This window comes from Sorex araneus, chromosome X, assembly GCF_027595985.1.
Source record: "Sorex araneus isolate mSorAra2 chromosome X, mSorAra2.pri, whole genome shotgun sequence".
Lineage (NCBI taxonomy): Eukaryota > Metazoa > Chordata > Mammalia > Eulipotyphla > Soricidae > Sorex > Sorex araneus.
The window spans coordinates 190,250,423-190,277,540 of NC_073313.1; the positions used below are offsets into that span (position 1 = coordinate 190,250,423).

The 27,118-nt window shown below is 40.5% G+C and overlaps 1 protein-coding gene across 3 annotated transcripts in view; it reads left to right on the plus strand.

Annotated features, from left to right (window-relative positions):
- The window catches only part of GPD2 (glycerol-3-phosphate dehydrogenase 2), a 172,266-nt gene that overhangs the window by 23,990 nt on the left and 121,158 nt on the right, over window positions 1–27,118 (plus strand). For 2 of the 3 annotated variants that reach the window (XM_055121701.1, XM_055121700.1), the window contains exon 2: window positions 26,288–26,397. In XM_055121701.1, the coding sequence (XP_054977676.1) occupies window positions 26,296–26,397 (102 nt within the window). In that variant the 5' untranslated portion in view covers window positions 26,288–26,295. Of the gene's footprint in view, window positions 1–11,295; window positions 11,315–26,287; window positions 26,398–27,118 lie in introns of those variants that run through there. The other variant, XM_055121702.1, reaches the window with a different exon arrangement.

Below are 27,118 nucleotides of genomic sequence, written 5' to 3' on the forward strand. Positions count from 1 at the left end.
TTTTTTTTTTTTTTTTTTTGCTTTTTGGGTCACACCTGGCGATGCACAGGGTTTACTCCTGGCTCTGCACTCAGGAATTACCCCTGGCCGTGCTCAGGGGACCATATGGGACGCTGGGATTTGAACCCGGGTCGGCCGAGTGCAAGGCAAACGCCCTACCCACTGTGCTATCGCTCCAGCCCCGTCATCTCCTTTTTTGACTGCTGCATACCATTATTCTATATTTTAGGCATATCATGCCTCTTTAGTGTTGATAATGTGATATCTACTTGTCTGTTTATATCTTTGATAAGATCACCCTAAGCTTGGTGGAGCTTCAGAATTCAAACAAGTTATCAGTTTTCCTACAAATATGTTCTAATGTTTCCTGTCCACCCTTATCGTCAGTGGTCATTACTCCCCCAGCCCCTGGTCCAAACTTTATTTGAATCACTTACATTTGTGTTAGAATCTTCTTTAAGTTATGAATTTTATTTCATTTTATTTTTTTTTTGTGGTGCTTGCGATCGAACTCTGCAATCTGCCACATGCAAGTGCACTACTGCTGAGCTAAATTATGTGTTTCTTAAGGACAGAAACCAGTACATTCTTTCTTTAGTCATGTAATAATGTAGCTATGAATGTTTGTTGAATGTGAAAATCCAACACATATTTGAGTTTGCATAGTGTTTTTTTGTGAAATATAATTTGTGGTTATTATATTTTATTTTTCTTTGCTCTTTTAGCAATTTTTTAATAAAGATGAATGCAGAAGAAAATTGGTGACCTTAGTCAAAGTGGGACATTGATTTAATTGGTATACTTTTTCTTGAACGACTTTTACTGCTCTTAAGTAATCCAGTGATTTTACTCACCACTTGTCACTGTTTCATGCAGAATTATAATCATTAACTTTTTAAAAACCCAAAGAAATACAGATATAAAGTGACCGCGGTTTTCTGGCAGTGTTTAAATGTGATTGTCCAGGTAGTTTTTAGTTCTGGCTACAGTTACAAGATTGGCCTGCAGAGCCTTCTAGAACATTGGTTAAGCTGCCTTCTAGATCTTTTTCTAACCTTGGCGTCCTTGATTCTACATGAACTGATTAATCAAATATAATGAAGAGTTGAGATAATGTAGACCAGATGTCAGCAATAAAAATTCAGTTAGAGGAGAGTGGGAAGGGCACAGGAAAAGGGTGAGATGCAATGATGGAGTGAGTCATTCCTTAGTGTAGATGAGTAAGGAATGGTAGTGGTAAGGGGAGGGCAAAGGTGGATTGAGAAGTGGTGGAGCTTATGGGAAACAGTGGTGAATGTCTGAGGGATCGAGTAGACTTCTGTACAGTAGGCGGTATGCACTAAATAAATGACTGAGCAAAACTCATTTGGCACGTCAGAATCTGAGTCTTGTTCTCGGGTCTGGCGTTAAGGTTCACCAAAGTGATGACATATATTTTTCCAGCTGAGATTGGGGAGTATTCTAGAGTCCTGTGACATTCTTGAGAAACGTCTTTCCCTTTTCTTTTCACTTTCATTTTCATTCCTTTTCTTTTTTCTTTTGTTTTCTTTTCTTTTCCCTTTTTATCTCCTTCCCCTCCTTCTCTCTCCTCTCCCTTCCCCTTCTCCCTTTTATTGGGTAACTTCTGGCAGTGTTCTGGATTTAAAAGACATCTTGGAGTTTTATTTGTGTATTTTGGGGCTTCCTAAGCAATACGCAGGAGGCCCCATGACCACTCAGTTCATTGCTGCTTTCTTTGCTTCAGCTGTGCTGGAGGTCCAGTGGTACTTGCTGGACCATCTAGTTCTGGGAATTAAACCCAGACTCTCCTCATGCCAAGTAAGTGCCCTTTGACTTATCTCCCTGACCCACTTCACTTCTTAAAAAAAAAAAAAGAGTACTCATAGAGTTGAATATTTGATGGCCTGCTGTTTTTACTTCCTAAATTAAAAAAAATTGTCATCATCATGAAATTACGAAGTTATTCATGATTGGGTTTCAGGCATAGAGTTTCAACACCTATTCCTCCACCAGTGCCTGCCCCCCAGCCCCTTTGCTTTCCACCCTGCTTTCACAAGAGGCACTTGAAAAAAAAAAAGTTTTTGCAATTTGATTTTCATTGCAATGTGGTTTCCGTTGCTTATGGGTGGCGCACACACTTTACCACCTCCCAGCATCACCCCTGCTTCCAGTTGGACCCCTCCTTTCGCCATGGACATTACCTCTTCCCTGTTCTATCCCACAGCCACCTCAGTATTCTCATTTTCTTTGTTCTTTGTTTCCCTTGTTTTTGTGTATTTGCTATTCCACCTTTAGATTTCTTTATGTCCTGCATATGAGAGAGATCGTTCTGTGTCCGTCTCTCTCCCTCGAAGACATGCTGTTTTTATATTAGTTTTTTTTTTTTTTCCCTAATGGTGCTCAGCTTTTGTGTGAGAGCCAGAAAACAATTCTTCCTCTCAAACAAAAAGAAATAATGTTAAGAAGTATTCTAATTAGAGGACAAAAAGCCACTCTTGTGAAGCAAAGTTGTCTCCGTGACTTGGGTTAACTCAGGCCACAAACCTTTGATCAAGCCTCTTACAGGGAATGCTTCAAATTCGCCAACTAAACTGCTAGAGATAGACGTAGAAACATTGGACTTCACGTGATTAGAGCCTGATCTAAAGGGAAAGAGTCAGTCGGCTGCCTCCCTCTGACCTCTGTAATAGGTAACCTGTGGCCTGGAGTTAGGTCTGTTAGGTGCTGGACTCGGTAGGGTTTTTGATGGAATGTTCCACAAATAACAGTATCCATCTGTTTAGGAGAATTTTGTTTTGGGGTGAGATACTGGAGAAACACCAGAAGAAAATTGCCAACTGTTCTTTTTCCAGGGAATGTGTTGAGATTCATTCCCCAGGCTGTGTCTTTAATGTACTTGCCCGGTGAGAACTTCGTGCTGCTGAGGCTAAACCAGGACTGCTACCTTGTGTAGACTGCTGCTGTGTTTCTGTTATTTCCCACCCAGCTTTTGTCGTCCTGTCCCGAGGAGGTGCTGCCAATGTGGGAGCTAGTGGTAGGCGCTCAGGATTGTTATAAATGAGCAATGGGAATTAATAGCAGACGTGTTCCTATATTTTATATCTCAGGTTTTCCAAGTGTCCTGTGAAATAGATGGGGTTTGGACGAGAGGACACTTCACAGTCACACAGCTAGAAAGTGACCAAGTTGGAATTCAGTCCTGAGCAATCTGTCTCAGATGACCTCTACTCCAAGTGCCTCCTGCAGAGTGTTCTATTGACTGGGCAGTAGTGTCATTTGAACATGCCAAGGACAGCACCTTCTGACCGGAGGGCCCTGTGCTGTGCTGATCTGTTTCTGCATGGGAACACCAGATCGCTGCAGTGAGAGGCAATGTTGACTCCCAGAGCGGTTGTTCTGAGTGTCTCAGGATCTGGCACAGTGGAGGGGCCCCTGAGTGTGTTGCTGGCTGGAGATTTCTGTGCTTTTAGAGTTGAATTCCCAGGAGTACCCAATTCCAATGAGTTCTTTGCGAAGCTTTGCAGTCACTGATTTGATCAGTTGAGAATTCTGATGTTGTGTTAGACTTGGAATTTCTGAGCGGCTGTCACGTGAAATAACTAAATGTTCAAGACTAGTTTAGCTGTTTCTCACTACACCTAACTGAATGGAAGCCTTTAGTTGAGTTGTGTCAGATTTATGCCAAAGAAAATTTATACTAGTTAGAGACTAATTCCTCAGCCTAAGGTAGATAATACTATGACATCTTTTGGTTGTTGTTCCAAGATTCCTAATAATTTGTAAATGCAAACTACTCCAATTCTTTCTTAGTGTGGGCTTTTTACTTGTTCATTTAAAGTGAGAGAAGTTGTGTTAACAGGAAAAATCACTCAAGTAATAAGCATATGATAAATGATTTGCTTAAATATCAACTATCTATCTGCATGCAGTTCTTTTTTGGGGGGGAGGGATCACACTCAGCGATGCCCAGGAATTACTCCTGGCGGTGCTGGGAGGCAGACCATATACAATGCCAGGATTGGAACACCGGTCAACTGTGTGTAGGCAAATACCCTTCCTGCTGTACTGTTGCTCCACCACAGCCTGCAGTTTTTTTTTTTTCTTTTTGGGTCACACCCAGCGATGCTCAGGGGTTACTCCTGGCTTTGCACTCAGGAATTACTCCTGGCGGTGGTTGGGGGGCCATATGGGATGCCGGGGATCGAACCCGGGTCAGCTGCGTGCAAGGCAAACGCCCTACCCGCTGTGCTATCACTCCGGCCCCTGCAGTTTTTTTTATAGTTGTTTTTCCACTTCTCATGTATACATAGACTGTTTTTCTCATAAGAACAATACCTGCTAATTAAAAATTATTGTCAATTGTTTATTGAGTCACATCAATTTACAAAGTTATTCATAGTTGAGTTTCAGGCATTCAGTGTTCTAACACGTCACACTACCATCACATTACCAGTGTGACCACTTCCTCTTAGAAATGCTGTTTTGTAAGCCACTAACACCAGTCACACTACCATCACATTACCAGTGTCATTTTCCTGCCACTAATGTCCCCAGGTTCCTTCTCCCCTGCCAGCCTGCTTTTTCGACATGCACATTTTAATGTTTGGTTATTGTAGTTTGGATCTCATGCTTTCCATTTTGTTGATTTTATGGTTCACATGTATAGTTAAACAGTACCTCGATACAGTCATTGTGTCCAGTCCCCCTGTCCACTACCTTCTGTTTTCCTCTTCTTACTAACCCTTTCAGTCTTTCCTCCCTTCTCCTCTAGCTCTGTAGTCCAGGCTCCCGGTAGATCTAGGTATCTATTCCTGCTTTGATACCTTGCTTTCCTTTGTCCGTTTTTCTGTGGACCTCAGATAATATATGCTCATTTAAGAAATTTAAAAATGGATAAAAGGATGAAAATAAAAGTTACTTACAACCCCACCATTCAAAAATGAGATTTATTTTTTAACCTGCTGCTGTGTGTCTTTCTACAGGTCTTTGTGTGTAGATGAATGGGCCTAGGTTTATGTACTGTAAAACAAATACAGATTTTATTTGTTCTCTTTATTAATTTTCTATTTCCCACTTGTCCCATACATTCAGCATGTAATTAACCCAGAAAGAAATCCCAAAGATACACCAGAAGGCTTAACTTATTTAAGGCATCTGCCTATTTCTGAACCTTTATTCATTTTATTATTATAAATATTACCAACAGAAAAGTGTTGGATTTCCAGGTCAGAGACATACAAGAGGACGTTGATGATGGCATGAGGGCCTGGCACATGACCTTACCCACATTGCCCAGTTTAGTGAAAAATGGGAGGAGCCCTTGAAGAGCAAAAAGCCAGGATTCTGGGGATTTTATAGTACCATAATATAGGACATATAGAGACAGTATCATCTTTCACATGAGGAATTTGAAGTCAGAGAAGCCAGGCGGCTTTGTTCAGACTAGGATTGCCCGAGAGTGTGACTTGGGTTGCTGACTGCTCCAGATTAAAGTGTGGAAAAACAAGCCATGCTGCTGGCACCTGCCAGACTAATGACAAGGGGGTAGGCACAAGTGCACTGGGTGAGGTCACGGCTGAAGGTTGCTGTGTGTTGATATTGGAGCCTGGAGTTTTTTACAGAAAAAAAAAACCACTTCCTCTTAGAAATACCGTTTTGTAAACCACTTTACGTCTGACTGCTTCAAGGAAAGGACAGAGGCCAAAGTTGTGGAGTATTTTTTTTTTTTTTTGGGGGATTGAGTTCACTTAACATCTCAAAATTTATGATTGAGAAGAGGCTGTTGAGTATAAACTGCTAATGTGTGCTGCTGATTTCCATCCACTATGTGATTTGACTGACAACGGAGTGAACCTAGCCCACTGGGGTCTGGTGAATTACATCGCCTCAGCCAGAGTGTTTCTGGAGCTGGAATTGAAATGCACGGCCCTTTAGTTTGCAGTGTGATGCCAACACTCAGGCAATTGACTTTTGCTCTTCAGGCTCCAACAGGGGGAAAATTATGAAATAAAATGGGGAGAGGCCAGCCATCCTCAGGACTCAAACCCATAAATATAAATAACTGTAATTAATCATATGCAGTCTCTCTTGCCTATTAAATCTCTACTCAGCGGGTCAGTAAGCTTCACATAGCTCTTCAGCTTCTCAGCCCGTGGTTGGTTGAGAATGTTCTGGTGCCCCTGCTTGTTGAAATGTGACCCAGGGTTCTTTTCCAATTTGGGTCCCCAATCAGTTCAGGATAGGATTTGGGGCGGAGGGGGAGGGGAAAGAGAATCATCTGCAAATAACCCTAGCCCAAGGGGAAATGCAAATAGAAAAGAGACCTGCTGTTGGCATTTGAAAGGCTGTTGGCAGTTGACACTCTGTTCTTTATTACCAACTTGTTAGACTGAATGGGATGGAACAGTTTTTCAAGAAGAGTTCAATAGATATTTATATTCAATATTATCCCTGAAGTATTTGTTTTCTCATTGTGAAGTGCCAGTTTTGATTGTGTTTTGCATTTTAAAATATTTTCTCATGTGATTTGTTAACTCTGCTCTTCCCTGGCTCCGTTCTTTCTCCTTCTATTATGCACATGGCTAATATGTCTTTTAGAAAGAGTGACTTTATTATTGCCCTAAAAGACATTCTTTATGCTGTAAAAGGAGTTGACTGTCCTTCCATCCTTCTTTTCCTTTCTGTAAATCCTATCTATCATCACTGCATTAAAAGTCTGTCCCCTCACATCTTGCAGACCAAGCAGAGGGCTGAGAGGATGGCCTTTTTCTCATAGTCTGGGGCCAGCTCTTCTCCACAATTCGATTTTTTTCCCCTCAAATTACCTGCTTCTAGATTCTCTCTAGCTTTATGTGTCTCACCCATCTTCCAAAGCATTTGTCAGTTTTAAGTACATTTTTATTTATTTATTTAGTTAGTTTTTGGGGGGTGTTTGAGACCACATTTGGCATGCTCAGGTGTCACTCTGGCAATGATAGGGTGATCATATATGGTGCCAGGGATGGAACTGGGGTCAGCTGCATGCAAGGCAAGTTCCTTGTACCTACCCTTTATATTAAACCCCTGTGCTATCTCTCTGGCCCAAAATGTTGTTTTTGATATTAGTGGAGTGTGTGTGTGTGTGTGTGTGTCTGTGTGTGTGTGTGTGTGTGTGTGTGTGTGTGTGTGTGTGTATGTATGGGGGGGGGGAGAGAGAGCGAGAGAAAGAGCGCATTCTTACTTGGGCAGTTCCTTCAGGGATTGCTTTAGTTATATTTTTAGAATGTATAATTTCTATTATTCCCTACAAACAATATTTTTTGTAAGTTAGTTTTCAAATTTAAGGGTTTTTTATTCCTTTGGTGGATTTTGGGTCACCCTGGTGGTGCTTTGGGCTTCCTCTTGACTCTGCACTCAGGGATCACTTGTAACAGGGTTCAGGCGACCATATAAGATGCCAGGGATTGAACCCAGTGACCACATGCAAGGATCAGTACTATTTCTCTGGTCTACAGTTTTAAGATTTTTAGTAATGGCCTATAGATTTGTTTTGGGCCTGTTGTCTATAAACTTTGAATCTAAGAGAGCACAGAAAATGTTCTAATTGTTTCCAGAGCAGAAGCAGTTTTGTCACGTTCTTCTCCATTGATAATGTCAATCTGTTCATATGAGTTATGATTGGATAAAAATTTCCCCTTTTCTAAGACTTAGACTCTGCACTTATATCTAGCTTGAAGTTCTTAGTCACAGCTTCATCCTTGCTGTGTGTAGCCTACTCCAGAAATTTCCTGGTAAGTTTCACTGGGAAAGGTGGAAAAGGCCTTAGAATAGATAGAGCGGGTAGATAGGAGTTGAAAATCCAAATGTCAACAGGCTAATAAGTTGCTCTTTTTTGTCTCTCTCCAAGCTATTTATTTGTATTTTAAACACACGTTTAGCTAACTTAGCTCTTATTTTTCTGACCACAGTGGTGATAAGTGAGCTAGAGAGCTCAAAGATCAAGTGATCATGCTGGTGACAAATTACCATCAGCGTGATAGTTTGAAAAAAAAATTGGAGAATTTTATAAATCAGATAAGGGAAAAATTCAAATGGGAACACCTGTGTCTTGGGGTAAATTAGTAGAGAGGTTAATATTAATTTTCTTTTAGCTGTTTCTGAGGACATTGGCCTGTCGTTGCAGAGCCTAAAAACGTACATGTAGATAATTCTGATTTGTCAATAACTGAATTCAGACTCAGTCAGTAGAGTCTGTATTTATAAGGACAAATTGTAGCTTATATTTTTTATTGAGGTAATACGACTTACAAGAGTATTCCCTAGTTCCATTCCTGCCCCAGCCCCCTCCTGCCTCCAGTCACGTGCCCCCTCCCCCTCAGTTCTACAGGCAGAATCTCAGGGCTTGTTTTCTTTGGATATTCTCTCTTTTTTTTAAATTTTTTAAATTTTTTGCTTTTGGGTCACACCCGGCAATGCACAGGGGTCACTCCTGGCTCTGCACTCAGGAATTACCCCTGGCTGAGCTCAGGAGACCATATGGGATGCTGGGACTCGAACCTGGGTCGGCTGCGTGCAAGGCAAACGCCCTACCCGCTGTGCTATCACTCCAGCCCCTTAATTTTATTTTTTAATTAGTGAATCACTATGGGGGTACAGTAACAGATTTACACATTTTCATACTTGTGTTTCCCTCATACAGTGTTCGAACACCCCTCCCTCTACCAGTGTCCATTCTCCACCACCAGTGAACCCAGTATCCCTCCCACCTCCTAGTCCTATCCCCCTCCCCTCCTTCCTCCCCCCCTCCCTGCCTGTGTGGCAGGGCATTCCGTTTTGGTCTCTCTCTCTCTCTTTTTGGATGTTGTGGTCCGCAATAGGGGAACTGAGTGGCCATCCTGTTCAGTCTATAGTCTATTTTCAGCATGCATCTCCCCTCCCGAGAGGGTCCTCCAACCAGAGGTTACTTGGTGTTCCCTTCTCAATCTTAACTTCTTTTTCACCCAGCATGTGAGTCCGGCTTCCAAGCCATGGAGCCAACCTCCTGGTGCTTATTTCTACTATTCTTAGGTGTTACGTGATTGTTATTTAAATTGTTATTTTATTTTTTGGGGAACTCTTCTCAATCTCAGGAAAGCAGAATAACTGATCTCCCTACCCCAGTGTACTTGCTGGTTTCTTTTGAAATGCTCAGCTATATAATAGCTTATGCATCAAAAGAGTTGCAATCAAACGTTAAACCATTTTTTTTTTTTTGGCTTTTTTGGGTCACACCGGGTGATGCACAGGTGTTCCTCCTGGCTCTGCACTCAGGAATTACTCCTGGCGGTGCTCGGGGGACCATATGGGATGCTGGGAATCGAACCCGGGTCGGCTGCATGCAAGGCAAACGCCCTACCCGCTGTGCTATTGCTCCAGCCCCAAACGTTAAACCATTTTTACATTAAGTAAATTGAATTGACTGTTTACTATTTATTCTGTATGCAATTGTCATAAAAAATGTCACTCAGAGTTTTTTTTTTGTGGCCTAAAAATTTTATAACGTAGGCTCACATGCTGTCTGAGCCCATGTGCTGCTTGTGCCCATGTGGCCGAGCACATGTGGTGCCCCCAAGCACATGTGTTGCCTGCATTTTCCCTCTTGAGATGTGTTGTTTTTCTGTCTAATGCTGGGATGTGTGTAGGGGCTCTCTTCACCCTTGGAGAAGTCCACATTCTCCCATGAGCATGTTACTCTCTCTTTCCCTTCTTCCTCACCTTCAGAAATCTCCAAATAAAATCTGTTTTACTTCCCAAAATTTTTTTTAATAAAGTATTTTCAACAACTATTTCCTGAAGTGCATTGCTAATGACATGTATAATGCGATGGCAGGTGTAACTTATGAAAAAAAGGTACATTTTTCCTCTCATTGAGTAATAAACATAATGAACAAAAGCTAAGTAAAAAAAATGAGATCATTATTTGAAGTGGAAAAAAATCAGTTCTTTAATGTTTTGTTTGTGCTAACTGCCTTTGAAGGTACATTCTTAAATATTCTTTAGCTGTGCTATTGAAAAAGATTTATGTGTGTAAGGTTTTTTTGAGACTTCACAGAAAATTCCTTCATTATAGTTTTTTCTAATTCGGGCGTATTTCATAAAAATATAATATATTGAAAAATGAGATAACCGATTAAGATTCCTGGAATTAAAAATATACCAGATTTGTGTTTACCAGAGGAAGAGGGTGAAAGTGATAGAATTAGATAAACGTTATTGAAATATACCGATTTTCAGTTATAAAATATAAAATAAATAAGTACTGGAGATGCAATGCTCATCTTAATACTAACACTGGTGATATGGTAGCAAACTTTTTAAAGATTATAGATCCTAGTTCTATGAGAAGGGACAAAACATCTTCTCTCTCTCTCTCTCTCTCTCAACTTTCTTTTTTCAGGGGAGAGCTCCATGAAATGATGGGTGATTTTTTGTTTTGTTTTGGTGGAGGGGTCCATCTGGCACCAGGGAGTTAATCTAGGGCTTCCATATACAAACTGTATGCTTCAACACTTTGAGCTATCTCCCTAGGCTCATAGACTATATCCCTGTTTTCTGTTTGCTTTATTTTGTGGTACCAGGCATCAAATTAGGGACTTGTGTGTGCAAGATTTTACTACCAAGACTCTACTTTTCTGGCCTGAGGTGATGAATTATTAGTAAAATTTATGGTGGTAATTATTTTGTAGTTGATGTAGATCAGGTCATTAAGCTGTACACCTGAAACGCAGGCCATGCTATATGTACATTATATCTCAACAAAATTGAAAGAAAGAAAAAGATACAGATAGAAAGTTAATTATCAAAAGCACTTTGTGAAACCATAGGAAAATAGGCATTGATTTCTGCCCCCAGTTCCTGGCAGTGAGCTCCTGAAACTCTTGTCATTTCTTGGGTGAGAGATGGAGATTTTATTCTAATGAACCCTGGGTGGTCTTGTACAGGAGGCCTAGTTATTTGAAAGGCCCAGCCATGGTTTGAAGCTTGCAAGTTGCAAGTTTCATCCTGGCTTCTATTCCGCTGGAGAATTGGTAGAAGGGCTGAAAATGAGGTTAATGATCAACCACGCTAATGTGAGGAAGCCTCCACAAAACTTCCAACAACTTGGGGTTTGGAGAGCTTCCAGGCCAGGGAGTATATCCTCAGAGGGAGGGTGAGGCCTCGCTCCCAGCTCCACAGAAACAGAAACACATCATTGTGCTCCGGCCTCTTCCAGACCCACTCGTAGTTTTCTCTCTGTCTTCCTCTGGCTGTTCACCTGTATCTGTTACCAAATCCTTTAATAAACTCGTAAACATCCGTAAGTATTTGCCTGTGAATTCTGTGAGCTGTGCCAGCAAATGAATTGAACCTGAGAAGGAAAACTTTGCTATGTAGTCAAGGCAGAGGAAGTTGTGAGTAAGTTGGCGATTTGCTACCTTCAGGTAAGGGCAGCTCTGAGGGTCACAGTTCTGGAACTGTGGGAGTTGATCCTCTCTCCTAGAAGACAATGTCAGAATCCAGTCAAGTTGGATATCACCAGCTGGTATTACAGAGTATTGTGTGTGTGTGTGTGTGTGTGTGTGTGTGTTTAAACCTACATTTATTTGGTGACTAAGTATAGTGTTTGTTTATAAGTATAGTGTTTATGTGGGTAGGAAAAGAGACTCAGAAAAAGTATACGGTAGGGAAGAACTGAGATTTCCTTATATGAAAGAATAAAAGAAAAAGGTTCTTTTTTCCCATTAAACATGCTTTGTTTTCTTCAAAAAAAATTTAATAAATGAAAATAATTTAACTATAGTATATGTTTATACATATATAACTTTTACCCCACTATCACAGCAGACTTAGTTATTTAGTATAAGGAACAAATTAGACTAATAAGTGAATACCTAAGATAATCCTTTATTTCTTTTATAGTTTGTTCTTTTGGGCCACACCCTGTGGTGCTCAGAGATTACCTCCTGGCTCTGTGTTCAGGGATCACTTCTGGCATTGCTCAGAGGGTCATATAGGGTGCCTGCCTGGGATTGAACCTGGATCAACCACATGCAAGACCCTGCCTGCTGTACTATTTCTCTAGCCTTCCTGTATTCTTTTCTATATCTCTTATCCAAACTGATTTTTTAGGCAAGACAAACGCCCTACCCGCTGTGCTATCTCTCTAGCCCTCCCAACTGATTTTTTAAAAAAGACGCATTTAGTATTTTGGCTGTCAGCTTATTTCCCTCCTAAGTTGTTTTTTTTTTTTTATAATTGCAACTATAGTTAAAAACCAGAATCTCCTGTCTCTGCAATAATTATAAAAATAGCATCACTATGCCATTATTTTCCTTAATCACATTTATTGGAGCATGCTATTTAATTGAGTTTTTTAAAGGCACACTTATTTTGACTATAGACTGAATATCTATATCATTTATCTGTGAGCAAGCTTTTATATTTGATTCTCAGTGTTTTGACATTTTGTAGCTTTCATTCCTGTTTATTGTGGTGTTGGGAATCATACATGCAAATCAGGTGCTCTGCCTTTGAGTCACATCCCTCGTCTATTTTTTTTTTAACATTCATTTATTTATATAGTAAAGTAGACTTTTCTTATGGGATATTTGGTGTATGTATTTAGAAACAGTAATTATGATTGATTTATAAGGCTTTTTTGTCTTTTCCATAAATCAGGATGAGAGGCTTGCTATATTCTTTTTGCTATAAGGACTGATAATTTGAATTCTATTGTTTATTATGCGGTTTTGTTTTTCTTTCTTTACTGAAGCAAGTATCTATAACAGCATGTAAAATCTCAAAACCTGTTTTATGCTGCTAAAGAAATATAAACCCTATTATTGGGTTTTCTAACTCAATAATAGGAATGGTAAAGGGTCAGAAAGACTAAGAAGCCAGGGAAGTATATCTGTCTGCCTGAAGAACTTTTTACGTGTGATTCACTGTCGTATTCTTCCGAAAGTTGGAATTAAAAGAAAATTTTAGCATCTCTTTAAGAGATGCATCTCATTAGTTGAGAGGGTGTGTGTATGCACACACATGCATGCATGCATGTATGTGTGCACAAGCTTCTTTAATGTCATTCTAGGCCCATTACTCATTCAATTCCCTAACCTGACTCTAAGGAGTGGGCATTTTGGAGAAGGAATGTTCCAGATTTTCAGTTGTGAGAGACATTTTATTTTATGCTTCTTGGGGTTACGTTAAGTATGTTGTAAGCAAGGCAGAAAAATTTTGAGATAAAATTAAATATATGCTCTTTCATTTTAATTTATAGTTAGGGAGTATGATTGCAATAGTGTTTAACATTTATGTATAAGATTACTGCATCCAGCCACTACCAGAGGTCCAGCAGCCCTCTTGATTTTATGATTTTAAACAAAAATACAATAACTATCTATGATGATAGAATATATATTAATTTTAGTTTTAAAATGAATTGAAAGTGGAAAACAAGTTCACTGGCACGAATTAACCATATTCTTTATGGTTTTTGTAACAATTCTATGAAAAGCAAATACAATAGAGATGATTCCATTGTGAATTACACTATGATCATTTGCATTTAATGAATATAAATCTATTATTAGCTGAGGTGGGCTTTATTGATTTCTTGTAAATCTACAGTGTGCCTCATGAAAATGAGGGAAGGGATCAAATTTATGATAGTGGTTTCAGTATGTACTTTAGAAATGGCTAAAAACATACATTCATAATATAGAAGTTGCTTTGCAACATTATTTTAAAAATTGCCTTATGTAATTAATGACACCTAGAGTGTGAACATGTATCCTATATCCTAAGGCCTACCTCGCTTTCTGATGAATTTCTTTCATAGAAACTCATGGAGTCAATGCTTTTATCAGTTATGACATTGCATATTGAAACAAAAATTGTCTCAAAAGGTTCATGTTGGAGACCTTTTTTAAAAAATAAAAAAACCCAGGGCATTTAGTGAACTTACTTTAAATTGTGACCTTGTTTTATCCTTTTTCCTTTTTGTGCCTTTTGCTTACATTTCTTGAGCTCTGCCTTGAATTTCTGGAACAGGCTCCCCGTTCTCTTTGCCAACTACTCCTCCTGTCAAACTTCCAGGGTCGTGCCCTCTTTTGAGCTAAGAATGGGTCTGGACTAACCTCTTTCCCAGTTATTCTGTAGCCATGTGTTTGTTCCTGAACTGATCCAACTGACCTAAAGGTGCCCCAGGGAAATCAATAAGAAGCTTGTCCTTAGTACTTCTGGCATGAAGCTCTGTGAGCTACAAAAAGTGCCTGTGTTTCATTTTGCTTCCTGATCTTGGCTCTCTCTTTTCTTTATTAAAACACGCCCTTTGTTAAGGTTTCCTTTCCATCTTTTGGGATGGATCTTTCTTGGTTTAGATTTCTCAGGGAAGTTGATTGAAAATAGAACATGCCATAATCCAGAAATTTAGATGTGTAGCGTCTGAGGACTCCTGGCATTTCTAACCATTCTCTTTACATTTACTTGGTTCTTCGACTTTAAACAGTTTTTGGAGCCACTGTGGTTTGAAATGTTGTTAATGGCAGGTTTTGTGCATAATACTCCAGCACCACACCCTACCTTTGTCCTCCCCACATCTCGTTCTATCCTTCCCCCATCTTGCAACTGAAGACTATTTCTCCCTTTCTGTTCCCTTTGTTTTTTTTGTTTTGGGGCTATTTCTGGCAGTGTTCAGGACTTACTCCTGGTTCTCTGCTCAGAGATTAGTCCTGGTGGGCTCGAGGACTGTAGGAGGTATTGGAATTGAACGCCAGTCCGTCAGCTGTGTGCGAGACAAACACTTACCTACTGCACTCTCACTGTGGCCCCTCACCGCGTTGCCTTTGGGCATTTATCCCACTGTTTCTTTATACCTCATGGATGAGAAAGATCAGTTTGTATCTGTATCTCTCCTTCTGACTTTGACGCGACATTCTATTCTTCAGATCCATCTATGTAGCAGCAATTGTATGATTTCATCTTTTCTTATAGCCGAGTAACATTCCATTATGTGTGTGTGTGTATCACTGTATCACTTTATCACTGTCATCCCATTGCTCATTTATTTGCTCGAGCGGGCACCAGTAAGGACTCTATTGTGAGACTTGTTACTGTTTTTGGCATATCAAATATGCCACGGGTAGCTTGCCAGGCTCTGCTGTGTGGGCAGGATACTCTTGGTAGCTTGCCTGGCTCTCTGAGAGGGATGGAGGAATTGAACCCAGGTCGGCCACATGCAAGGCAAACGCTCCACCCGCTGTGCTATCGCTCCAATAATATGTGTGTGTGTATGTGTGTGTGTGTGTGTTTGTATCATAGTTTCTTCATTCATCTGGTTTTTTCATCTTTTTTTTGTCATAATACGTTTTGCTATGATTATAAGAAAATGTTTTAAACATCCTTTGATATCTTACAGCATATGCAGTTTTTTGGTGAGGTTGGTGGAGGAGGGGTTGGGTCCACATCCAGCAGTGCTCAGGGCTTATTCCTGACTTATATTCCTCATCAGGAGCCACCCAGGCAGTGCTCAGGGACCACACATGGTGCTGGGATCTAACCAGGGCCGACTAACATGTCCTTATGCAAGCCAAGTGCTTAACCTCCTGTACTCTCCAGCTCCTCAGTCTATGTATTTTTGACAGCAGTTGATTGTCATCGTTACTGTTTGTGGATTCTGCACACATAAAGTAGAGGAAGAACTGGGAAGAAATATTAAAGAAATATATACAAGTTTTGCTTCTCAGAACTTGATGTATTTACTTTTTTTCCTATTGGGGATGATCTTTCATGAATGAATTTGGATAATTTCTTGTGAAAACTTGTCTTAACTTTTTTCTTTGTTTTTGGGCCACACCTGGCAATGCGCAGGGGTTATTCCAGGCTCAGCACTCAGGAATTACTCCTGGTGGTGCTTTGGGGACTGTATGGGATGCTGGAGATCGAACCTGGCTCGACTTGTGTACAAGGCAAGCATCCTACCTGCTGTACAATCTTCTCAGCCCTTAAATTCTTTTTCAAAAAGAAATGCAGGGGTCTGAGTGCTAGTACAGAGGGTAAAATGCTTCCTTTGCAAGCAGCAGACCTGAATTCAATCCCTGACTCCCCATATAGTTCCCTGAGTCCTGCCAGGAGTGATCCCTGAACACAGCGGAGTGTTGCTTTCCCCTCCCCCAAACCTATAATTATTCCACCCTTCTCTATCCATCCCTCACACACATGCTTATGCCCACAGACGCACACAGTTGACTGAAAGCTGCACATAGTTTTTCACAGTGCTTACACACTTGGTTGTGGTGTTTTCCAGTGGAGTGGGTAGGGCGTTTGCCTTGCCACGCGGCCGACCGAGGCTTGATTCCTGTCCCTCTCGGAGAGCCCGGCAAGCTACTGAGAGTATCCTGCCCGCACAGCAGAGCCTGGCAAGCTACCCGTGGCATATTGAGACGTTACTGCTGCCCGCTCGAGCAAATTGATGAACAAGGGGACTACAGTGCTACAGTGCCGCTGCTCTGAGCTGTGGTGCTCATGCACTTGTTAGTTGCACTGCCTGGGGGTTGCCCGCTTTGTTGCAGTGCTTACATGCTGTTTTAGTTGCAGTGTTTGCTGAGAGTTGCACACTTCAGTTGTGGTGCTTGCACAGACTTGGCTGTCGTGTGGTGTGGCTAAGAGCTTACACTGGTTGTAACACTGGCACTCCAAATGGCAGTCCTCTGGGGTTGCCCATAGTGTGTCTTGCCTTGGTGAACACAAGGCAAGCACGTTGACACTGAGCCATCTACCTTTACCAGGCTTAAATCTTTAAAAAACCTGTTTAAGGCAGCCAAAGAAGAGGACAATTCATTTAATGTTTATCTACTAGCCGCTCTGCCGCTCCTTTCTGTTCCCTGAGAAGAGTCTCCTGTGCCTCTCTGATGCTGTTTTGTTTGTTTGATAACTTCCAAAAAAATACAGCTAGAGGACTGTGTCTGTAGGGATCACCTCTGTAGGGGTCACAGGGTGTAAGATGTTTTGTGTCTCTGCTTGGTCAGGGAAGATGCAGTTGCAGACCGAGTGCTAATTATCCCTGCCACAAAGCAGGTTAATGTTGGGGAAAGAGAAAGTAGTACATGGTGTGCTTAGGTTGTTACTTGGGTATAGAAGCATTTTGTCAACATATGCTTTGTATCCCTGCACTATACTTTCTTTCTTTCTTTCTTTCTTTTTTTTTTTTGGTCATACCCGGGGTTACTCCTGGCTCTGCACTCAGGAATCACCCCCTGGCGGTACACCGGGGACCATATGGGATGCTGGGAATCGAACCTGGGTTGGCCGCTTGCAAGGCAAATGCCCTACCCGCTGTGCTATTGCTCCAGTTCCCATAGGTACTTTCTTATGGGGAAGTAAACAAAGTGTTTCTTTCTCTCTCTCTCTCTTTTTCTTTTTTAAATTTTGTTTTTTTGGTCTTTGGGCCACACCCAGTGGTGCTCAGGGGAGCCATGTATGGTATCCGTCCCTCCCCTCTATCACTTTTGAAAGGGACAGGGATTCATAGTTTATGTCTGTACTGGTGTGAGACTCAACCACGAGAATTTCCTTAAAAAAACAAAACACGGGGATTAGTCGAGAACATAGGGTTTGAAATGGTTGTGTGTCTATTCCTCTGCAAATAGCTGGAGGAGAGAATTCTTATAAAAGGGAAGCTCCTCCAGTCTCCAGCCCTCTCCACAGAGGAGTGAAGAGTTCATTTGAATGAATTTTAATTTATGCTAAATTAAGAGAAACAACGGGAAAAGTTATTTGGGTATTCCATTCAGAAAATTCAGAAGCTGCATAGTTTGCTGGAATGAGTCTGCTGGTGGTGATTGCTAAGGGGAACCTCCTGTCTCTTTCAGTGGCTGGTTTTTGTTTGTTTTTAAGCTTATAGTGTGTGGTTAAGTTTTACAGACGTGATTTTAGTTGAGAGCACAGGCTTCCTGTGTGTGGGAAGAGGTGGGAGTGGTAGGCAGTAGGGACTCTGACAGGATTGAGTAGTTGTTCTTGTTGTTGAAGTCACTTTATAATGGCTGTCCTCAAAGCACAGTAAGAATTGGTTGAACCAGAGAAGTTGCAAGGTTGACTAGACATGCATCTTCAGACTCTTGAGAAGCGGCAGAACAGCTTCACTTTGCTAGCAGTATGTTTATGATATTACATGGCAACTCTTTATCTGTTAGCATTTGGCAGAAGATTTTCCCAAACTACGTCTTGGGATCTGATTATTTGAGATCCTCATATCCATCACTTACTCTCTTGTCCAACTGAATGTTTTGTCACGATTTCAGATTTTCTTAATTCTCATTGGAGAGTCTCTTCTCCTTAAGTCTGCTTGTCTCTCTTAAGCTTAATGTATTTTTTTTTAAAGTCTTTTTGGTGTTTGGGCCAAATCCAGTGGTACTCAGTGGTTACTCCTGGTTCTGCACACAGAAATTATTCCTGGCAATTAAAGCTTAATGTTTTATTGGGCCAATTTCCCAGCCACCTTGGCTACCCTAATTGTGTTTAATCTCTTCCGGACCCCTGCCATAGGTTGGGAGGTCCTGTCACGGTCTCCGAGTTGCATGCTGTTTTAAGAGACTTTACCAAAGTTTGTGCATTTGCTCTTTTCATTGTTGCTTTACCCAGTTCCATCATCTAACACAAGGACTGTGCCACTATCCATACTTGTTCTGTCTTTGTCATAAGCTTGAACACAGAAATCCACTGAGCACTTTGTAAATCATGGGCTGAAGCATCATGCATCCGCCAGTCCTTCACATATGCCATCTCAATGCTCTGTTGCCAAAGAATATCAGAGATAAAATATTTTTCACATGGTATTATCTTTTACTCTGACTTCTTTCTCAAACTCAGTTTCCATACTTCCACCAAACAAACCAGACCACTACTTTTATATTTTATCTCCTGAACATTACTTGATGTTCCTCTTCCTCTTCTACATCCACGCTGCTCCCTGGGAAGAGGGGGTTCCCAAGTGGTGCTCTGGAGGCCCAAGAACTTCTCCCATGATTTCCAGCTATCTGCTCCAAGGGTTTGATACGAGGATGCAGTGCTTCTTGACCCCAGGATTATCCAGGCCGGTGTGCTCAGAGGGCCTTTGGGGCTGCCTCTTAAGGTTCTTGGATGACCATGTGATGCTAGGGAACCACACGAGGGTTAGCCATGAGCAAGGCATTTCCTTAACCCATGTACTCCCATTCTAGTGCTTTCCTCCAGTTTTACTTTATCTATCCAGACATGACCCTATTCTCTCTTCTCTTTTTTTTATCCTTGAAGATGTTTTTCTTCAAGTATTCTGTTTTTTTTGAAGTGTCCTTTAATACTTTTAGTAGTAATCAATCTCTCATTTCATTGCAGTGATATTAGTCATTCTTAACCTGCTATGTTTATGAATCTGTGTGTTTGTTTCTCTTTTTTATGTCATTCAGAGTATATATGATAATATGAAAGTTAAATTTACTGTCATTTTGACTTGAGTATTCTATTGATTCTCCCGTCCCCCATATATTATTTTGGTTCAGGAAATATTTTAGCAGTATGCCTTGTTAAGAAACCAACACTTTCATTTTAGGGACCCCTTATCACAGAAATTCAAGTAAAACATAGTCACTACCCACAGAGTTTTTTTTTTTTTAGATCATTCAGCTTTCTATCTTTTTTCTTTCTCTCTCTGTTTCCTTTTTTTTTTCTTTCTTTCTTTCTTTCTTTCTTTCTTTCTTTCTTTCTTTCTTTCTTTCTTTCTTTCTTTCTTTCTCTCTTCTTCTCTTCCTCTCTTTCTTTCTTAAAATTGAATCATTGTGAATTACAAAGTTACAAAGTTTGGTTGAGTTTCAGGTGTGTATTCTTCCAACACCAATTTCTTGATTGTGTCTTAGAAAATCAAATACCTAGGAATTGGTTTAACTAGAGAGGTAAAGGACTTATACAAAGAAAACTACAAATCACTACTTCAAGAAATAAAAGAGCACACAAGAAAATAGAAACACACACCCTGCTCATGGATTGAGGATTAACATTGTCAAAATGGCAATTCTCCTCAAAGCATTGTACAGATTAACTGAAGTCCTTATAAGGATACCCATGATATTTTCTAAGTAAATAGATCTAACACTACTGAAATTTATATGGGGTCATAAATTAACATTCTGCCTTAACTGTGTCCTGTATCTTCTGCTGGTATTAGTACAGCGGGTAGGGCTTTTGCCTTGCAAGTTGGTGACCTGGGTTCACTCCCTGGCATCTCATATGGTCCCCCAACCCTGGCAGGAAAAATTTCTTAGTGCAGAGTCAGGAGTAAGCCCTAAATACCTCTGGGAATGCACCCCCGCCCCCCAAAACCAAACCAAACCAAAAAAACAAAATAGAAGAGAAAGAAATAAAGAAATGGTACCAGTACTTTATTATCCTCACCTCCTCTCTCTCGCTTCTTTTTGGGTTACACCTGGCAATGTACAGGTAGGTGTTACTCACTCAGGAATTACTCATGACGGTGCTCGGGGGACCATGTGGGATGCTGGAAATCGAACCTGAGTCGGCTGCATTCAAGGCAAATGCCCTACCCGCTGTGCTATCGCTCCAGACCTGTTTTTTTTTCTCTTTCAATTGAAATATTTTTCTCCCAGTTTTATTGAAGTGTGGTGGACAAAACAATGTACCAGTTTAAGATATACATTGTAGTGATTTGGTATATGTATATATTGTAAAAATGATTACCACAAAAGGTTTAGTTGCATTAATCACAGTGTTATGATTCTTTTTCTTATGATAACTCAGTGTTATGATTCTTTTTCTTATGATAACTTTAGTTTTTTTGAAGGGGGAGGGCGCACACTTGACATTTGTCAGGGCTATTCTTAGTGCAGTACTCGGGAGCTGCTCTTATGGTGCCTGGGGATCATGTCGTTCTGGACTTGTGTGCAAAGCAAGCCCTCCAGTCCTTTGAGCCATGTCCCTAGTTGTGATAAGAGCTTTCTTATATCTATGCTTAGCAGCATTCAAATACACAGTATAAAACTTTATTACCTTTTAGTTTACTTTTACTACTTTTTTACATTTTTTTGTTTCAATATTTTTTGTTTCAGTTAGTTTTGCACTATAGTATTTCAACTATAGTAGCCATGCTGTATAATATATTCAGAATTTATTCTGGTTATCTCATAGCTGAAAAGGTATACCTTTTGATCACCTTCATCTCTTTCCCTCTGTTATTGTACTCCCTTCATTTTGCATATTTTCTTTATCTGTAATTTTTTTTCTGCACGCACACACACAGCACATTTTATTTAATTACCCAAAGAACATGTAGTTTGTTTCCATGTTTTTAATGTTGCAAACAGTATTCCAGTGGGGAGTAGGGAGGTAGTTGGGTTTAGGGGTATGTACCTTATGCTAAGGGCCCCAAGTATGGTCTCCATTACCACACCACATGGCCTTAACTCTGTAACCCCGGGTGTAGCTCTAGAGAGTCCCAGAGCTCTGCCAAGCACCACTGGTTCCCAGCAGCATTGTATCCCTCGGCCCCAGCATTGAACTGTCATCTGGCCCGGTGGAATATTGCAGAGAGAAGCTCCTGGGCTGCCTGTGCATTTCATTGCTCAGGAGGCTGCAGTAAATAAAAATCAAATAATGCAATGAGCATGGGGGTGCAGCTACCTTTTTGAGAGTGTTTTCTCCCCCACTCTTTGGCTAAGTGCCCAAAAGTATAATTGTTGGAGCACATGAATAACTATATTTGCTATTATTTTGGGGGATCCTTTTTTCATTGTGGCTACCCCAGTTTACATTCCACCAGAAGTATGGAAAGGGCTTCCTTTCCCCCACATTCTTCACGACACATCATTTTTTTCTTGAGGTGCAATCTCATTGTGGTTGTGATGTTGTTCCCTAAGGAGTTTTAGGTGTGAAGCAGGTTTCATGATCTGTTGATAATTTGTGTGTTGTGTTTGAAGAAATATTCATCCCTCTCTTTTTTTAGTGGTGTAAGGGATCTAACCCCAGGGCTCATACGTACAAGGAATGTGCTCTTCTGCTAAGCTGCTCCTAAATTTCAGTCTTTCTTCAACTCTAAAACATACTTTCGACATTCACTGTCAGAAGATTTCTCTTAGATCCTGAATGCAGTGCCTTAGAGAAATCCTCACTGAAATGGACTTTACATTTAACACGAGCGAGAATGATGTCTTCTTTAGGGAATGATAAAAAAATATATATAGATGTGAATTTTTGGGAGCTGTTGCCTTTTTTTGTTTGTTTTGTTTTGGGGCCATTATCTGGCAATGGTCATGGGTTACTCCTGGCTTTGCAGTCAGAGGTCACTCCTGGCAGGACTCCAGAGGCCATATGGGATGCCCGGGAATGAACCCAGGTTGGTCTGTGCAAGGCAAGTGCCCTACCCACTGTGATATCTTTTTTTTTTTTTTTTTTTTGCTTTTTGGGTCACACCTGGCGATGCACAGGGGTTACTTTTGGCTCTGCACTCAAGAATTACTCCTGTCGCTGCTCAGGGGGCCATATGGGATGCTGGGAATCAAACATGGGTCGGCTGTGTGGGCTGTGTGCAAGGGAAGTGCTGTGCCTGCTGTGCTATGACTCCAGCCCCCCACTGTGATATCTTTCTGGCCCTGAGGATGTCACCTTTTAAGACAAAGGTAGACCAGAACTGCTCTGATGAATAGATTAGTTGGTGATTTTTGCACTGATATTGAGAAAATTCTCTACTCCATCTGAACATTACCTGTCTCTTTAATTAAATTGTTGTTGTAAGTGATATGAGATGAAGTAGCAATTATCATAACCACAATAAGGGTAGTGAGGAAGTGATGCTTTTAGAACCATGTCAAATTGATTAATAAGTGCTTTTTTTTAAAATTACCTGTCAGTGATTTACTCATTACCAGTTGATGAGGGAATCTTCTGATTGGATTTGAGCATAGAAATATTCACTTAAACTATTTTATGCAAGTACCAAAAAATAGTTCATATTATTGCTAATTCTGAAAAATAAGTCATTTAGTGTTCTTCATTAGTAGTGGTAGTTCATTGAAAACCCCCCTGAAAGTATTCCCCTTAGCAAGGTTTTTAATTTTTTTGCCATACCCAGTGTTGCTCGGGACTTACTCTTGGCTCTGTGCTTAGGGATCATTCCTGGCAGTATTCTGAGAACCATATTGGGTACCAAGTATTGAACTTGGGTCAGCTGTGTGTAAGGCAAGCATTTTATCTTCTGTTCTGCTTCAATGTTCCCCACCCCTCTCCACTTTTGGTTTCACACAAATCATACTGGAACAAAGTACTAGCATATGCAGGATAGTCATGCATCTCCTCAGTTGGAAAAAGTAGCTCCAAACTTCCCTGGCTGAAGAAACACCTCTGGCACTTTCAGGACTGTGTTAATGTGCTACTGTGACATTCTTTAGCTCCCTATACATTTCTCAGATGCTAATACATGGTGTCTTTTGTGAGGTCATCAATGACATTATCTAGGAGAAAGAATCAATGATTCTAAGCTAAAGTCATTAAACCACAGAGCTCACATATAATAGACCACCAAACTGCTGTCTCTGTGGAGGTGGTGGCATTACTTAAGTAACTACCAGTAGTTTTTAATACTCAGTTCCTATTTGTGAGGGGAACCCAGTTAACCTGGAACTATCAATGCTCTCTCAGCTGCTAGAATTCCTCTGGTTATGATAGACTCATATGTGAACATTTATAATAGTACTGGAAATGATGTTGGTAAGTCATGACAAATAGGTGCCTTCCAAGTTAGTTAAGATAAAAATTTCACTACCAGACAATCTTGGGCATAAGATTTTACATAGGGTTGGCTGGAAGATGAATTAAGACCCCTAACCAACATAGAAAATGTTTGTATGATTTTGAAAAGGGGACGGTTGATGTGGAAGGGGCAGTAAATGAATAATTTTCCATCAGCAGAGATTGTGGGCATATAAAAGACTTTTCTGGTGAAACTCATTTTTTTGGATTGAATAGGGGAAATCAAAGAATTGAGGGCTGAAAGGACTGGTGGATGAGCTAGGCATATTACAGGATTGGGAACTTCTTAGCCTATTGTCCAGAAAGATATGATAATTTTAGTAAGAAATGGGTCCTAGAATTTAGGAATTTTTCAGAGGAAATGAGATCAATACAAAAATAAAATTTTAAGAAATGTCACCTTTTGCTATCGAATTTTTTATAGTATGTCAAAATAAATTTTCTGGGCTGGAGCAATAGCACAGCGGGTAGGGTGTTTGCCTTGCACTCGGCCGACCCGGGTTCGATTCCCAGCATCCCTTATGGTCCCCTGAGTACTGCCAGGAGTAATTCCTGAGTGCAGAGCCAGGAGTAACCCCTGTGTATCGCCAGGTGTGACCCAAAAAGCAAAAAAAAAGAGAAATTTTCTGAAGAATCATATTCACTGCGTTCAAATTATTTGATTTGATATGGTTATGTAAAAGGTTTTATCTTCCCAGTATAGACTCAAATATTTCAATTAATGTAGTTTATTTTGTAATGTTACATGGTCTTTAGTGCTTGGCATTAAAATGGAACTCAGGGGCTGGAGTGATAGCACAGCGGGTAGGGCGTTTGCCTTGCACGCGGCCGACCCGGGTTCGATTCCCAGCATCCCATATGGTCTCCTGAGCACCGCCAAGGGTGATTCCTGAGTGTAAAGCCAGGAGTAACCCCTGTGCATCGCCGGGTGTGGCCCAAAAAGCAAAATAAATAAATAAATAAATAAAATAAAATGGAACTCAAACACTTTTTTGTAGTGGTACATATTAAGCACCTTTTTCTCTGTAGAGTAGAAGGTGTATTGTTCAGGCAAGTCAGAGCTCCACCTAGTCAGAGAATGGACTGGTGGTTTTCCAGGAAGATGTATATGTACCAACGGCTGTACTGAATGATATTTCTAGGCGTGTCACATTGCTTAATATCAGCTCTAAGATAATGATCCTTTTGTCTTGTTTAACAGAATAAAAGCTAGTAATTTTTGGGGTGGGTGTTCCATTTGTATGTAATTTTGTGTGTGTGTGTGTGTGCGTGTGTGTGTGTGTGTGTCCTGAAAAATAAAGTGTTCAAGAAACCTTTGACATTTCCATCAGTCCGTTAGTGTATAGTGAATGAAATTTCTAGGCGTGTCACATTGCTCAATATCAACTCTAAAGTAATTATTCTTTTGTCTTGCTTAGCAGAATAGAAGCTGCTAAGTTTTTTGGTGGGGTTTCCATTTTTATGCAACTGTATTTTTGTTTTTGAAAGATTATTTGTCAAGAAACCATCAAAATTTCCATCAGTCCACTAGTGGAATAATTCTTAGCGAGTGTGAAAAAAAGTCAAGGGCTAACAGTGTAAAGCTTTATTTGGAAAATATAGTGAGGGCTGGAGCGATAGCACAGCGGTTGGGCGGTCGCCTTTCACGCAGCCGACCCGAGTTCTATTCCTCCACCCCTCTCGGAGAGCCCGGCAGGCTACCGAGAGTATGGAGCCCGCTCGGCAGAGCCTGGCAAGCTACCCGTGCGTATTGGATATGCCAAAAACAGTAACAACAAGTCTCTCAATGAGAGACGTTACTAGTGCCCGCTCGAACAAATCGACAAGCAACGGGATGACAGTGACAGTGAGCAAGAAAGAGTGCTTGGTTTGCATGATTCCCCAGTAAACTGTTGTAATGCAACTCTGGTTAGGAGAAAACAATTTTGCAGTGTTGAATCTATCACTTTGTAAAGGAGTCAAGGTATGGCTTCTTTGGCTTTTATGGTAAAGAGTCACTATTGTAAAGATAGAAACGTAAGTGTATTGGCTTTGGCTTCTTTAAAAATGGGAAAACATGGAAAGCGGCTGCATTGTACTGTCATTGGAATTAAACCATTACCCAAGAACCTGAGTCAGTTCATTCACACAACCAGTGACACAAGACTTCTAACAGGTCTCTGTGTGGAGGGGATTAGCAGTTGAAAAAAACTGCAAGTTCAGCATGCAGTTTTGTCAGATTCTTTTTTACTTCATATTGTTTATATATCTCATTTTCTCTTAATTTGCTATTCACTTAAAATTCCTTTTGTAAGCTAAGTTTATGTGGTGAATTCCTGTCTAGGTTTTTTGTGTGTGTGTTGTTTTGAATCGTGACATTCAAACTAGCATGTTAGTAACTTCCTTGTTCTGTGTTTTCTAGTTTAGCAGAGTTTTATGTTCTCTATAGTCTCTTTACCATTGTGATTGTTAGGTGGTAAAAATCCCAATTAACATTGTTTCCTTTCCCTTTTCTTTATAGGCTAAGAAATGGCGTTTCAAAAGGCAGTGAAAGGGTCCATTCTTGTTGGAGGAGGTGCTCTTGCAACTGTTCTTGGCCTCTCTCAGTTTTCTCATTATAGAAGAAAGCAAGTAAGTAATCGCATATGTATTGATCATAATACAACACTTAAATCTATGGCACATACGCATGTTAATGCTTTTTCTTTGTTGTCATCTTAACTTGATCTGAAAAACACAAATTCAAAATATTGCCAAAGTTATCCTTGAGAATGATATATTCTGCTATTCATAAATAACTTTATCAGAAGGCATTATATTTTTTACCCTTAGCTTGGCTCTTTCTTTTTAAAAGACTGCTTCATTTGGGAATGCCAGGGTTTGTTCATTCAAGCTTTCCTCATCTAATTCATCCAAGTGTCTGGACACCTTCTGTGTTCCTGCCAAAAGTTTGTCTTGTGAGAAGGCAGGCAACTGAGAAAGGAAATGGAAAAGAAAGAGTTTATACAAAGGACCCAACTCCGAATCCCGGTTTTGTTTCTTAAAGGTTTAGTTACTTATGTAGTATTGCTTTATATTGGGTGAACTTTTTAAATGGGGGATAGGTGTAAAAAGTGAGAGTAGCATCAAATTTACTACCGTAAAGTAGTAACTTAAAGTTTTCAGTTTATTTTTCCCTTTGCGCCATATCTTTCCCCTTTGTCTGTGCCTTCCTGTGGTTTGAATTGATGCAGGAAATAATTTTGGCGAATCATTTTCCAGGATTGAAATTCGGGAAGTTCCCCTCTGTGCTCGGGTCTCCTATTACCTCTCCCCTATGCCTTAAGACATTTTGTGCTACAACTGGGTGCAG